Genomic DNA, 15,610 nt, shown 5'->3' with positions numbered 1-15,610 from the left:
TTATCTATACTAATAAATTGTATTAGTTTTCTTGACTGGAATTGATACTGTGACGGTTGTTTTCCGACAGGAACAAGTCAGATCCAACCCCAGACTGCTGAACTTGGACCTGAAGCTAAATCTGGTGGTGCTTATGGTACTTATTATATTCATTTATTTATTTATCGTCTCATCTTGGTTTAGTTTTAGGGGATGTTCTAATAAAAAGTGTCTAATTGCTGCTAAGCTAATTCAGAATGGCTGTTCTTCTGACAGGTGTCCCTTATGGCACTCAGCCAGTGGTGGGCTCTGAGGGGAAAGTCTCAAACGAAATATGGTAAGTGGCTGCCTTTCGAACACCTTCACAGTAAAAGACATTCATTTGTGTTACGTTTACTCAGGACTGCGGTTCTCTCTTGTTTTGAACAGGTATTGGTGGTCTACCTTTTGCTGGCTTGCCAATGGGATATGGCCCTGACCCCTATGGAAACTATGGTGTGTCTCTACTCTATGTACACTATTTGGTCAAAAGTATGTGGACACCCTCCCTAATGAGGTGTTTTAGCCATATTTTTTGCTAATGATTGTATAAAATCAATCACATAGCCATGCAATCTCCATAGATAGACATTGGCAGCAGAATGAATTGAACTGAAGAGCTCAGTGGCACTGTCGTAGGATGCCTCCTTTGCCAGAAGTCAGTTTGTGAAATGTCTGCCCTGTTAGATCTGCCCTAGACAACTGTAAGTGCTATTGTTACGAAATGGAAGCATCTAGGCCACGAAGCGGGAGACCACACAAACTCACAGAGTGGGGTTGCCAAGTGTTGAAGCATGTAAAACTCGGCTGTCCTCGATCACTCACTACAAAGTTCCAAACTGCCTCTGGAAGCAACATCAGCCCAAGAGCTGGGTGTCGGGAGCTTCATGAAATCGGTTTCCATGGCTGAGCATCTGCACACAAGCCTAAGATGACTATGCACAATTCAGCTGGAGGGGTGTAAAGCACCGCCACTGGACTCTGGAGCAGTGGAAACGTGTTCTCTGGTGTGATGAATCAGCTTCACTATCTGACAGTTTGATGGATGAATCTGGGTTTGGTGGATGCCAGGATAACGTTACCTACCGGAATGCACAGTCCCAACAGTAAAGTTTGGTGGAGGAGGGATAATGGGCTGGGGCTGTTTTTCAGGGTATGGGCTCCTTAATTCTAGTGAAGGGTGATGTTAATACTACAGCATTCAAAGACACTTTAGACAATTATATGCTTCAAAATTTGTGGCCACAGTTTGGGGAAGACCCTTTTCAGTTCCAGCATGACACAGAGAGGCCCATAAAGACAAATCGGAACATCTATTGCTTGAATCATTTTACTTAATAGGCACAAATTCCCACAGAAGCAGGACATCTTCCCAGAAGAGTGGAGGATGTTATAGCCACAAAAAGGGGGCCAACTCCATATAAATGTTCGTGGTTTTGGAAAGGGATGTCCAACAAGCTCATATAGGAGTGACCACATACTTTTGGCCAGATTGTGTATTTAATATGTGTATAATTCTATATTTATCTATATTTGTATGGATTAATAATCATTCCTCCATCTGTATCTTCTCCTCAGGGAATCCCTATGCAGCTCAGCCCTATGCTCCAAAACCAGCAGGAAAATATGGTGCACCATACAACCCTAAGCCTCTAGGATTGAGCGTTGATCCTAAATCCATAGGCAAATATGGTCAGTTGGTCAGATGTTTCTTTAATCCCAAGTGACATTTCACTACAAAATTAGCTTTATTTATTGGTAGCACTTATTTTGAAGGCCACAGAGACTTGAATTATCTTAGTTTAATGTGGTTTCAATGTATTATGGTCCTTTTCTTTATAACAAGTATATAAAATCCCTAGTATAATGCTGATGTCTCCATAGCTAGCTAAAGTTCCCGTTCCACCTTAAATGGTGCAGCAGTTCTGATGTCTGAAGCACCTGAATGTAACTGCTGCTCCATTTTAGCTGGACTGGGAAAATTCAAACAAGAAGCTGGTGAATTTCTGACTTCAGCTTCATATCACTGAAGAATTAGGGGTGGGTGATAATAAATAATTGCCCCCCTCTTTGAAGGCATATGATGCCCTAAATGTAACTAAAGCCCAGCAGTGAGGAGCTGAACTTTACCCTCCTCTGCTGTCACTGCAGACTGGCAGGGTCACCTACAGAGCAGCGCTAGTAGCTGTTAATGAAGTGATGCTCTTTTTATTTGAGGGTCCCATTTCAGAGGGAAGATTTCAACCACTACCCCTTAGAACTCAGTTCCAAGGGGCAACACTTAAAAAGAAGGGGTAGGGGGTAAAAATAAGAAATGGGACTGGGCCTAAATAAAATTAAGTGCCAAACTAGTGTCTTGATCTTCAGGTGATGTGTTAATGATGTTACTTCCTGTGAATAGTGTGGTTACTTTTTGTTCTGTTGTAAACTCTGGATCTCTCTCCTCAGGACTTGGAGGTTTACCATATGGCGGTCAGTCACTAGGACCTGGCAGCAAGGCTAAATCCTCTGGTAAATATGGTGACCGCTGTAATGTGCCCATGTGTTATTCTTCTTGGTAATTCTTCATCCCTCTCACTAGTACTTAAACACTTACTTGACACTCTCTCCTTCAGGATCTCAACTAGGAATGGGAGGCCTGCCTTATGGTGGACAGCCACTTAGTCTGGGCCCTGATGCTGGGAAGTCTGGGAAATATGGTGAGGCTCAGAAACATGTCCACACTTTTTAAACAAATGTGAACTACAGGGCCATAAAAAGTATTTGATTTCCTCTGCTTTTACATATTTGTCACACTAAAAGGTTTAAGCTCCTCACACAAGGTGTAATATCACTTACACAGAACCAGTTCACTTTGCTGGAAAGGTTCTGTTAAAGTGATGCTTGGATTCCACAGGACTGGCAGTAATCAAGCCAGGGTGTGTCTAGTCTTAATAGATCCCAGTTATCTACTAAATTTGGTTGATTGAGTAACTAAATTGCTTTTTCACACAGGGCCAGTTGGTGTTGGACAACGTTGTGTCCTCCAGTGAATGAAATTAACCCAGTTTCTCAAAAGCATCTCAGTGTTACGACTGTCTTACCTGGAAGAGAGAGTATTCAGTGTGATGCTCGCTCTACCATTTAAAAATCATCTTTCGTACCAAGGTGGTTTTGAGTTTCATTTAAGAACTTACTTGGGTTGTGTTTGTCTTATTATGAGATTTCGTTTGAAGATGTGAAACGTTTAAGTGTGACAAACATGCAAAAGTAGAAGAAATCTGGAGAGGGGCCAATATTTTTTCACAGGACTGTATATTGCTACTGATGTTGGTGCTAATCTCTCTCTCTTTGTCACTCTAGGCCAGCCTGCCATGCCTTATGCTCCAGAATCCATTAGCTTTGGTGGAGAACCTAAAATGGCTGGGAAATATGGTAGGTTTCAGGTAAAATTGGCACGTCTCCCACATGCGCCGCCGTTACGGAGGATGACAGTGTCTCCATGGATCCACTCAGTTCATATTCCATAAATAATGCAGGAATTACTGAAACACTGAGATTTTAGTAAGCTTGTTCTCCGCATTATTCATGTCAACCACTAGGGGTGCCATTAGCCTGTGCTGTACGTACTGAATCTGCTGTATTTACACTCACCATCCACTTTATTAGATTCCTCCACTTTGATGGTGTTTTATGGAGCCCTGCGTCCCGTATAAATAAAAAGGCATGGAATGAGATCCTAATGCGTGGCCACGACTTAGTAAGGCGTAGGATCCAATATTTAAAATTCCTACACAGTGCACCTCCTCGTTTCTACGCTCATTGTCCATTTTATCAGCTCCACTTACTATATAGGTGCACTTTGTAGTTCTACAGTTACAGACTGTAGTCCATCTGTTTCTCTGATACTTTGTTAGCCCCCTTTTACCCTGTTCTTCAGTGGTCAGGACCCCCATGGACCCTCACAGAGCAGGTACTATTTGGGTGGTGGATCATTCTCAGCACTGCAGTAACACTGACATGGTGGTGGTGTGTTAGTGTGTGTTGTGCTGGTCTGAGTGGATCAGACACAGCAGTGCTGCTGGAGTTTTTAAACACCTCAGTGTCACTGCTGGACTGGGAATAGTCCACCAACCAAAAATATCCAGCCAACAGCGTCCCTGTGGGCAGCGTCCTGTGACCACTGATGAGAGGACTAGAGGATGACCAGCACAAACTGTGCAGCAGCAGATGAGCTATCGTCTCTGACTTTACATCTACAAGGTGGACTGACAAGGTAGGAGTGTCTAATAGAGTGGACAGTGAGTGGACACAGTGTTTAAAAGCTCCAGCAGCACTGCTGTGTCTGATCCACTCGCACCAGCACAACACACACTAACACACCACCACCACCACGTCAGTGTTACTGCTGTGCTGAGAATGATCCACCACCCAAATAGCACCTGTTCTGTGAGGGTCCATGGGGGTCCTGACCACTGAAGAACAGGGTGAAAGGGGGCTAACAAAGTATCAGAGAAACAGATGGACTACAGTCTGTAACTGTAGAACTACAAAGTGCACCTATATAGTAAGTGGAGCTGATAAAATGGACAATGAGCGTAGAAACAAGGAGGTGGTCATGATGTTATGCCTGATCAGTGTAAAGTGAAGGTTTTTGCATTAAACAGTGCTGTGTTATCATATTTTCACTGTTACATGACAAAACATTAAAAAGTTCATGAAATGATTGAAATATACAGCGATGGGTGACCGAACGTTCTTCTCCTCATTCAGCCGTCCATGGTCGCTTGGCAATGATACCGTACTCTAAAGGAACTACATTTCTTGGCAGAATGCTCCACATCATGCCTAAGAACACCCTTTCCATAATAAAACTGCAGTAATGCGCAGCCTCTCGTGGCTCTCGTCCTCTGTAGAGACGTGTAACTTATTTTCACTTAGAAAATCAACAGAACGTGGGATTTGACTGGGGTGTCCAAACTTTTGCACATGGCTGTGAATAAAGTACGAGTCAGTTGAATTAAACATGCTCCATGACACCTTTTCCAGGCCAGCCGATGCTACCCTTTGACTCTGGACTGGTTGGCCCGGTGACAGACGGTCAGTCTGTTGATCAGCCCGGTAAGAGCTTTTCTTCTGTTTCTATATCACTCATTTACTCTGTGTCATCAAAGTGTTCATTTAATGAGCTGAGATGTTGAGTGAGCTCAACCAGACTCTGTGTTTTCTGACACTGTATAATAAACCGTTATCTCCAAAATCTGACACAAGTACATTGTATAGCTATAAGCAGCAGAAGTAGCCAGGTTGAAGCTGCAGTCCGTCTGTACTTCTGTCCGTCTTTAAAGTGGAAGGAAGGAGTTTTATTTGGGTATTTCAGCCATGAATAATGTCCCTTAATCTTTCACTTCCATTTCATCTTGTCTGTGCAGCTCTGCCTTATGAAGCTCTACCTCCTGGTCCTGAGATTGATGGGGTGAAGTCTGTGGACCAGTTCGGTTAGTAGTCGTAGTACCTTTTTAAACATGTGTCAGGCATTTTAATTCGAACACTAAAGTGAAATTCCACTAATTCCTTTTTATGTTTCTACATAATTAAATGGTTAAGACGTAAACAGAGTCATCCAGAGTGGTTTGGTGTGAAATGCTCTGTTCTAGAGAAACTCTAAAAGCTCCCTCACAGAAAGTTATTACATGAAGTAGATATGAATATGCTGTCTGATGCCCATTCATCTGGCTAAACATATTTTTTTTAATCCATTCGTGGTGGAGAGGTGCATGCAAGGCTTTGTAAGGCAAAATATCTCCTAATAAACCTTATAATTACAAATGTTACATATGAAAACTCAGAAGACTCGTGTAGGTTCAGTGGTGGTTTTGGATAGTAAATAAAATGGCTGTATTTATGCTGTAGACACTGTGACCCCTGGTTCCTATCACCACCACTGTAAAGACTCTTTAAAGTAACTTTCTCTACTGTTACCCATCACACATTAAACCACTCTGAATGACTTTGTTCACATCTCGATGACTGAACTGTGCAGAAATTTTACAGAATCAGTGGGATTCCCCTTTAAATGTGCATATGTGTTTCATTCAGGAGAAGGAGAGATCCCACCTCAGCCTGATGCTGCCCTGGTACAAGGATTTGGAGAAGGAAATGCCAAATCCGCAGGTACACACAGTACACATACACCCTAATGTCCACATTATTGAGTTATTATTAAGTTAACAAATTATATATATATATATATATATATATATGTAGATTTGGACCTTAGATATAAATTATACACTGTTCGCCCCCTTTCACCCTGTTCTTCAGTGGTCAGGACCCCCATGGACCCTCACAGAGCAGGTACTATTTGGGTGGTGGATCATTCTCAGCACTGCAGTAACACTGACGTGGTGGTGGTGTGTTAGTGTGTGTTGTGCTTGTACGAGTGGATCAGACACAGCAGTGCTGCTTGAGTTTTTAAACACTGTGTCCACTCACTGTCCACTCTGTTAGACACTCCTACCTTGTCGGTCCACCTTGTAGATGTAAAGTCAGAGACAATAGCTCATCTGCTGCTGCACAGTTTGTGTTGGTCATCTTCTAGTCCTTCATCAGTGGTCACAGGACGCTGCCCACAGGACACTGTTGGATGGATATTTTTGGTTGGTGGACTATTCTCAGTCCAGCAGCGACACTGAGGTGTTAAAAAAACTCCAGCAGCACTGCTGTGTCTGATCCACTCAGACCAGCACAACACACACTAACACACCACCACCACGTCAGTGTTACTGCAGTGCTGAGAATGATCCACCACCCAAATAGTACCTGCTCTGTGAGGGTCCATGGGGGTCCTGACCACTGAAGAACAGGGTAAAAGGGGGCTAACAAAGTATCAGAGAAACAGATGGACTACAGTCTGTAACTGTAGAACTACAAAGTGCACCTATATAGTAAGTGGAGCTGATAAAATGGACAATGAGCGTAGAAACAAGGAGGTGGTCATGATGTTATGCCTGATCGGTGTATATCTTATATATCTAAATTTATCTAACTCATATATGCTCTTAACTTTCTTACAGGAACAGGCAGTTATATCGGTGGAGGAATCCAACCAGAAGGTAAATGAAAAAAAAAGCACCTGTTCACTCTTAAATAATGTGTCTAAGCCAAGTGTGTTTTGTATTGTAGCCAAAAGTTCGTCTTTGTTGGATGTGCTTTTTTGTGTGGTCGCTGTTCAGGCTGAGTTTTTGCTGAGCTTTTGTCTCTTCTTTGTCTGTATCTTTGTGTTTTATGCTTTGTAGCGATGCTTTGACTGTGTGCTTTCTCCCCACTCATGCTCATTCATCATTTCCCGTAGGGCTGTAAATATCTGATTATAGATTACCATTCTTTAGGAAACGATTCATTGAATCAGCTTTCACCACAATTCGACTTGATTATTTCACTGTGACTTTTAAAAATACGCTGAATACACAAATAAAAATGAAGTATCTATTTGAAACAATAGTGGATATGGAGTATAAAAACAATACAGCCTTTTTACACTGAAAAAGGGCCTGAAACTTTTATTTTGGCCAAAAAGAGTCCATATTTAGTCATTTATAATTGATTATAACATTTAGAATGACGCAGTTGATACACTTGGTGCACTGCAATGCATGGGTGCAAAACACCCCCCCCAAATTCTTTCGTTCAGCCCATTCCTTTCTTCTTCAGCCATCTCTTTTCCCGCCGCCCCCACCTCTGGCCCCTCCCCTGCTTTGGCTGGCCCCGCCTCCCTCCCGCTGGTCACAGCTGTTCTGCCTGAAACTGGGCCCTCCTCGCTAGTGCCCCCTCAGGCCGAACCACCCAGCCCCCAGCTTCCTTCACTCATGCTGCAGCCGGTGACGCCCCAGCAGATCCACATTCAGCAGAAGCTCAAAGTCCACCTTCATCCGCAGGGCAAGTCCTGGACAGGTATTCTAACCTGAGAAAGAATACATTGACCATCATTGTCCACTTTATGAGCTACAGACCGTAGCCCATCTGTTGCTCCCCAGTTTATCACCCACCGTACCCCATTCATCATTGGTCAGTTTCTGACCATTGGTTCATTGGTGTTGCTGTGTTGACGTCAGTGTCATGCTAGGATGAGAGTGGTCCACCACCCAAAAATATCCAGCCAAGAGCAGCTATATGATCAGAAACTGACCAGTGATGAAGGGTTAGAGGACACAAACTGTGAATCAGCCGATGAGCCTTAGTCTCCAGCTGTACACTGGCAAAGTGGATCTTCAAGGGAGGGGTTTCTAATAAAGTGGCCAGGGATTATACTGAGTGGACAACAGTATTAAATGCAAAGAGACAGAAGGTGCAGGTGGATATAAAACGTATTTTACGCAGGAGTTTCTGATTCCTGTTGTATTTCTGGCTTTTTGCTTTGCTTTTCTTTGCTTTCAAATGTCCAAAACATGACTGGCTGCTTTTCAAAGTGTCTGTTGGTTGAGTTGATAAGCCTTCAAAACAGGCATCCTGTATTGTTGTGTTTTTGAGAGTTGAGTGCAACATGGTACGAGGAGACTCGGCACAGCCTAATGCGGAGTAAACAGTAACACCGATAGTTATTGTAGTTAAACCTGTGAAAGCCCAGTTCTGCCAGTTGAAGGAGAAAAGACACGTCAGTATGTCAAAATTTTGACTTGAGATCTAAAATTAATGACTTATTATCTTTAATTAATGACTGACTGTGTGGAAATAATGTGTTTTCTCAAATGTATGACTTAGTGTTTCAAAATAACTACTTTTTAAAAATGTTGATATTTTATCTCCACATTTGAATTTATCTTGAAATGACCTACTATGTCAAAATTATGACTTACTTTCTCAGCGTTTTGATTTAGTATCTTAAATGCTCTACTATGTTGAAATAATGACAATACATTTCAAAGTAAGGGATGATTTCAAGAGAAGTCAATATATTAAGAAAATAAATTATAACTATGATGTAATAAGTCATTATTTTGAGATATTTCGTCAAATAATTTGAGGAAAGAAGTCATTACTTTGCGATACTAAGTGAAACGTTTGGACATTTGCCAATATTTTGAGATACTAAATCAAACATTTGAGGAAATAAGTCATTATTTGGAGATCTTAAGTCAAAAAGTGAGGAAATAAGTCATTATTTTGCGATACTAAGATGCAAAGTCACAAATTTAAGGGAATAAGTGATTATTCAGCAATACTAAGTGAAAATGATGTAGTTTGCCATTATTTTGAGATACTAAGCCAAAATTTGAGGAAATAAGTCATTATATTGAGATAATAAGTCTAATATTTGAGGAGATAAGTCATTATATTGAGATTTTAAGTCTAAAATTTGAGGAAATAAGTTGTCATTTTGAGATAAAAAGTAAAAGGTTTGATGTAGTTTGCTATTATTTTGAGATACTAAATCAAAAATTTAAGGAAATAAATCATAATTCCGAGATACTAAGTAAAAAAATTGCATGTGAATGACTCTCAGTGAGAGCTGGCCAGATTAACAGCCTCCACATAGCCGGGTTAGTTTTACAAAGCTGTTGTTACTAAGCTTCCTACAGTCAACAATGACAGACGTCTATATTCACCTACATAAATTCAAAACAGTTCATTGTTTTGAGGCATTTTTATGCACAGATTCCTTAAACATTCCTCATTTCTCATACAAATAACATATATTCACATGCTATTGTTCTGATAGATGCTGTTCTTTTGTGGCCACAAATAAATCTGCTTCATTTAGCACAGCTTTTTTTCACTGATCATATTTATTTTGATGAATAGCTTTTATTTTTTTAAGATGAAAAGCTCAACAGACTTGTACTGAATTAATTGTGTTTTGTATAAATTCACAGACTTTTGGTGACTGTTGTATCTACATTTATATTACTTAAAGATATTAAATATTTGCTCTCTTCAGGAGGAACGGAGGGCAAATATGACCTAAAAGGATTCCTTGGGAATGGATATCAAGGTAGTTTATTATTATTAATATTGTTGTTGTTGTTGTTGTTGTTAAAAATAGTGGTAGTGGTATTAACAGAGTCTTCTTATTATTAAACACAATCTAGCATTTTTATATGTACATGCTGACCTCAAACAATTCTATCAAAATTCTATTTCTTATAATTTACTCTCTTTTTTCCAGGATGATACAGAAGAGTGGAGTCACCCTGAATAAATGTGTATCTTATTTTTTACTCTGTTGATGCTTTTAGTAATTGTTGTATATTTATCATATTCTAGTTTCATGTTGAAATTTTCCCCCACCAAATTTTCTATATAAATTTATATTCTATATATTCTTCTATATATTAAAACATTTTATATCCCATTTTTTCCCTATACAGGAAAAAGATGCTGCATGTACTGTATAGTATAAATAGCATAAAGTTATTTTTTATGAAATACCCGTGCTTGATTTCTTTGTTTCGTTCCCACAAACCTCTCACTATTATTATTTTCTTGGGCTCTGTGATGAAACTGAAACCGTTATATTTCTCTGTCCTGTCCCTGCATGTTCTTTTTTGTGTTCTGTTATGTATCTAAGAGCATAATAATTTATTTAGCATGGGAAAGAAGTTTGTTGTCTGTCTGATTTTTAGACAATGTACATTTTTTAATAAAAAGATGGGGGAAACACTGAACTCTACTCTTGAATAAGTCTTTTTTCTGTTGTTTTATTTTAAGACTGTTTTCTAGCCTTGCTAGAATACAACATGAAAAGCTTTTTAAAGATCTCAAGTGGGCAGAATAAAAAATATACTGACCATTCAGATTGGAAACCCTAAGTGGGCCTTGCACACCATGAAGTGGGCCAAGCCAATTATCATGCACCATAAAATGGGAGGGACAATTGGTGACACACTACAAAGTGGGAGGGACTATTGCTTGCTCATGATGAAGTGGGTGGAGTCATTTGGTTGCACACCAAAAAGTAGGTTGGGCGGGTTACACAGCATGAAATGTTCAAGGAATTGGTTGCACTATATAGAGTGGGTGTGGTCATGCTTTTCACCTACAGAGTGGATGGGGCCATTGGTTGTAAGGCATTTATATGGGCGCAATTATATATTTTGTATATATATATATAATTTATCATTTTGGCACAATGCCAAAGAAGAACCACTTTTGGCTCCCTCAAAAAAGTCTTTTGAAGGAAGGTTCTTTAGAGAAACACTTCTGTAAATGAGAGATGTGAGACGTTTAAAGAACCTCCACATAATGTAAAAGTTCTAGCAAGAACCATTAAATTGACATAGAACTTGTGTATATTTTGTAAAGACTCTATACCTCTAAAAGACATGACAGACATGGTTCTTTAGGGAACTAAATAAATGAGATGTGTGTGTGACAATCTTTTTAAAGTTTAAACAACCTTCACATTATGTACATGTTCTAGGAAGAACCCTTACATTGGTGTAGAACCTTTATATTATGTGACAGTTCTTTAAACCTTTAAAGGTTCTTCACATTTACAAATCTGTTTTTCAAACATGGTTCTTTAGAGAACCACAAGTGGTTAAAGAAAAACACCTTAAGAGTGCATTTCACACCACAGAGTGGGTGGGGCTATTGGCTTTACACCACAGCTCAACAGGTGGGCTGCTGCTGGAAGTATAGCTCTTCAACTACAGCTTACAGTGCGCTGAGCCTTGCTGGACAAAAATGGCTCGACTATATCCTGCAGCATTGGAGAGATTATCCTGCACATCTTAGGTCCCGAATAGATGTCACGGAGCAACCATGGCGCCTTATAAGGAGGCAAAACTTATTGATTTCCACAGTTCCCCTCCTCACCTGCAGTTCAACAAGTATGTCTTGAGTGGATACCGTCCAGTGTCCACCTCCAGAGGATGCCTTCAGAGTCTCTTCTACCTGCACAATGAATCTGGGAACATCTACACACACGGTAAGAGACACTATAGATCATCATCTGCTCGTCCAAGCCTTCGTCCATTAGATGAACTATGCAGCCTGCTTCTTTATCTTGATGCATAAGGTTGGGTACAGGATCCTTTTACACAAGGGCAATAGGTTACCCTAGAGGTCAAATCCCATAAATGTATACCCCTGCAAACCTCCAAATGGGTCTACTTTCTCTCAAGAGCACTTGCAAATGCATGCTCCACCGGTGCACGTAATTGGATTAGGCCAGATTAGCTCTAATCTGCAATGTGTGGGAATCCTCGTCCTGTTAAAAGATGCTACAATAATGAGGTACAAGGACATGCACAGCTTTGGGTCAACGTCTCATTTGGTTTTGGTTTGTTGTTCATTTTTGGCCACTTTGCTAATCCATGGTTTGAGCCTAGACGCCACTAGAAAAGGATGTCCACCATGCCAACCTTGGACTGACATAGTATCCTCAGTGGCCTCTTCGGGTTTCCTTAAGAACATTAGCAGGATTAAGAACTTAAAGCTTCCACATGGGAGCGTTTAGCAGGATACGTGAAAGGCAGAATGGGGGACAAGTGGTTAAACTCCTGTAAAACTGACTCAAGTACGAAAAAACGATGTATCAGGTCCAAGACGTCTGCAGTGCTGAGCTTCCTATAGAACTGCAATGGATCTTCTTAGTATATCCTGCATCTATCGGCATAAGAACTGAGCAAAGGAACTAAATCATTAGAATGAAATTAAGCACAAAAAAGGAATTAAAAATTTAATGTATAGGCAAAATGAAACCAAGCAAGATGTGTATTGCTTCCTCCACATGTATACTTGAGAAGTGAAAGCATTAGCTTTTAATAATCCTCATACAAAATCCATCAAAAGCTCTGATTGGCAGGCAACGTCTATTATATCATGCAACAAACTTCACCAAGCTACCTTTCCATTCTTCAGCAAAAAGTACTTGATGTATTACGGGATACATCAAAATTACCCAGACCCCAATGATTTGGTGGGCAGTTACCTTGGCCTGGACAATGGCACTTGGCTTGCTCCTTCTTGGCCAGATAACCTAATCTCAAGACTCTCCAACAGGGGATAGACGACATTTCCTTTTGTTTGTTTGGGAGGGGGTGGTTAACCAATTTTCTCCGTAATCTAGTCATGACCAATTCCCTCCTCTAGTAAGGTCTCCCTCTATCATACGATGTTACCAAGCTGGGAAGGTGAAGGCTAGTATGTACATCATTGGTGAGGTCAATGCATTTGGAGGAGAATGCTAACTGTTAGCTAACAGACACGTGTTAGCACTGCATTGAGTGGGAGAGGGAGGGTCATCCTACCAAGCCAGACAGAGCACGGGCGATGATGCCCTCTTGCACTTCTGGTCACAGATGGCCGAGATAATATGGCCAACGCTAGGACAGTTGAGCCACTCAAGAGCCTGTGCGGGATGTTTCCAGTGGACAATCCTTATTTTGGGGTTAAATCATTCAGTTCAGTGAGAAACACTGCTTTGTGAAATAGCCCTTCAACAGTGGTAGACAATGAACTTCTAGAAGGACGAACCAACCATTCATGCCAGACATCTGAACCAGAAATCTCTTAGAATGCTTAGAAATGTTCCTCCTTTTTACCTTCTTATGCGTTCCAGGTACTTACTTCTCTCTCACTTTTACCCCATCCTATCAGGTATCCCATTCGTGTGCTTCCTGCTGCTCTTGCCCCTGAGCATCCCCTGGTCAGAGGTAGATGAATGGTGGCTCTGTTTAGTCCACTACCTGGCCTGCCTCTCACCCACTGTGGGCTCCGTCTTCTACCACATCTTCATGAACCACGAAGGAGGTGTCCGCATCTACGATGCCCTGCTCTCCTTCGACATGCTTGGTGTCTGCCTTGTCAACACACTGGGTAAGGCCTTTGTTTTTATAAGGGTCTTATTATGGATAACCAAGTGTTCCTTTCTTTGGAACTAAAAGGTTGACATACTATCTAAACACTGTTAAAGTTTCAAAATGTGTTACTCACTGCACAGTCCTTACAGTTCATAAATGGAAACTAAGCTGCCAAAACAGCCTGTTTTCATATTCACCATAGTTGTGATATGTTTACAGTCTACAGCAGTTTAGCCCCACCCATTTACACTGAAGTGATATGGGGTGTTGTTTACTGCAGACAGTCTGTAGCAGAGTTATTGGAGTGTAAGATGTAGGGAAAACCTTTAAAGTGACCAAGGACATCTCACTGAGCAAAAAAAAAAGTGTGGTTCCATCTTCACGCCTTAGGCTACGTTCACATTACCAGGTTGAAGCGCCACAAATAAAAATTTTCGCCCTAATGTGACTCAGATCAGATGTTTTCAGGGCTGTGTGGACACACAAATCTGATCTTTTCAAATCCAACCTGAGTCACTTTCATATGCGGTCCTAGATCGGATACATATCCGATTCATGGCCACGCAACCTTAATGTGACGCTCAGATCGGAATTCAGATGCTTTTTTTCCACTGTGCTGCACCATCATTCAGCGTTACCATGGCAGCAGCACAGAACAGAAGTTAAAGCCTGTAAACGGTGGAAAAGCAGCTCATCTCACCTTTTTCTCCTTCGTCTCGCTCTAATAATGAAGCTGAGAGCTGATCAGAGTTAATTATCTTCTCAGCGAAGCTCGTTCTGCTCGTTAGTTTGTGCTGATGATGAACGTGATTCATTCACTTGACGTTACTGAGTAGGATGAGCTCATGAGGGTCATTTTAGGACGCCGGTTTGTCACATTAATGACAGATTTGAATGACTTGCCTAAACGAGTGTGAACTATCCCATCAGAGAGATCGGATTTGAGCAAAAAAACGGATTTGAGCAATGAGACTTGTAATGTGAACGTACCCTTATTTTTGCATCTTTTCCTCTGGTTCTTAGAGGGAGGAGCTAAGAAACACAGTATCTTATGATCCCACTTTCTTTCTTCATTTGTCCACCTGCAGGTGCTCTGCCGATAGTTCACATTACACTACTCTGCAGCCCGTCTTCCAGGAGGGCCGCCATGCTGGCTTATCTCCTCCTCTCCTGCCACGGTATCCACTGTGCCGTAACGGCAAGGAGTAATGTCCGGCGATTGCGCTCCTTCGCATGGCAGGCCCTGTTCCGCTTTTTCCTCTTCATCCTGCGCTGGACTGGTCGAGGGACAGGAAGCCCTGACTCACTCCGTCTCTACCTGACCATGGATTCACTGGCACTGCTTGGAGGACTCGTGAACATCTCTCGTGTGCCAGAGCGCTTCAGTCCGGGCCGCTTTGACTACTGGCTCAACAGCCATCAGATTATGCATGTGATGGTGGTCTTGTCCATCATGTATTTGCACTGGGGGATGATGGAGGACTTGGCCTGGTTAAGGCAGTACCAGTGTCCTGCGGAATAACATAAAAGGGAACTTCCTTATGGGGTAATACGCACCAAGTTGTGAGCCCCCTCCTTTTTTATCTTCAAAGAATATTTTTGTCAGTTTTAACCCTCACCCCAAATGTAATCAAACAACCAAGACATGTTTGATGTCTGACGTTTGCTAACTAAAACTAACTGAGCCAGAAGTTGAGAGGGTTTCCCGAGATGTCAGCCCCCCTCCGTTCCACTGTCAACAAACCTGAGTGAGTGTGTGAGAGCAGCGGTGCGACAGCACAGACATTCTCAGTTTACCACAGCACTCT

At 41.5% G+C, this 15,610-nt stretch overlaps 2 protein-coding genes across 2 annotated transcripts in view; both read left to right on the top strand.

Annotated features, from left to right (window-relative positions):
- Positions 1 to 10,269, top strand: part of cmn (calymmin) — a 37,196-nt gene extending 26,927 nt beyond the window's left edge. Inside the window, 15 exon segments of the mRNA XM_036571649.1 lie at positions 71 to 182; positions 236 to 290; positions 292 to 316; positions 409 to 474; positions 1,597 to 1,710; positions 2,467 to 2,538; positions 2,634 to 2,717; positions 3,361 to 3,432; positions 5,047 to 5,118; positions 5,430 to 5,495; positions 6,097 to 6,171; positions 7,074 to 7,112; positions 7,711 to 7,950; positions 9,935 to 9,988; positions 10,163 to 10,269. Of these exon segments, the coding sequence (XP_036427542.1) occupies positions 71 to 182; positions 236 to 290; positions 292 to 316; positions 409 to 474; positions 1,597 to 1,710; positions 2,467 to 2,538; positions 2,634 to 2,717; positions 3,361 to 3,432; positions 5,047 to 5,118; positions 5,430 to 5,495; positions 6,097 to 6,171; positions 7,074 to 7,112; positions 7,711 to 7,950; positions 9,935 to 9,988; positions 10,163 to 10,167 (1,151 nt within the window). The 3' untranslated portion in view covers positions 10,168 to 10,269.
- Positions 10,270 to 11,760: 1,491 nt separating this feature from the next.
- On the top strand, positions 11,761 to 15,324 carry LOC118808898 (progestin and adipoQ receptor family member 4). The gene is made up of 3 exons (XM_036571780.1): positions 11,761 to 11,926; positions 13,600 to 13,818; positions 14,891 to 15,324. Exons 1-3 carry the CDS (start codon positions 11,761 to 11,763, stop codon positions 15,322 to 15,324), a joined length of 819 nt encoding a protein of 272 aa, XP_036427673.1.
- Positions 15,325 to 15,610: the final 286 nt, after the last annotated feature.

Source organism: Colossoma macropomum, unplaced genomic scaffold (assembly GCF_904425465.1).
Source record: "Colossoma macropomum unplaced genomic scaffold, Colossoma_macropomum, whole genome shotgun sequence".
NCBI lineage: Eukaryota > Metazoa > Chordata > Actinopteri > Characiformes > Serrasalmidae > Colossoma > Colossoma macropomum.
Note: the sequence above shows the minus strand (reverse complement) of the source record. Positions and strands in the feature narration are given on the sequence as shown.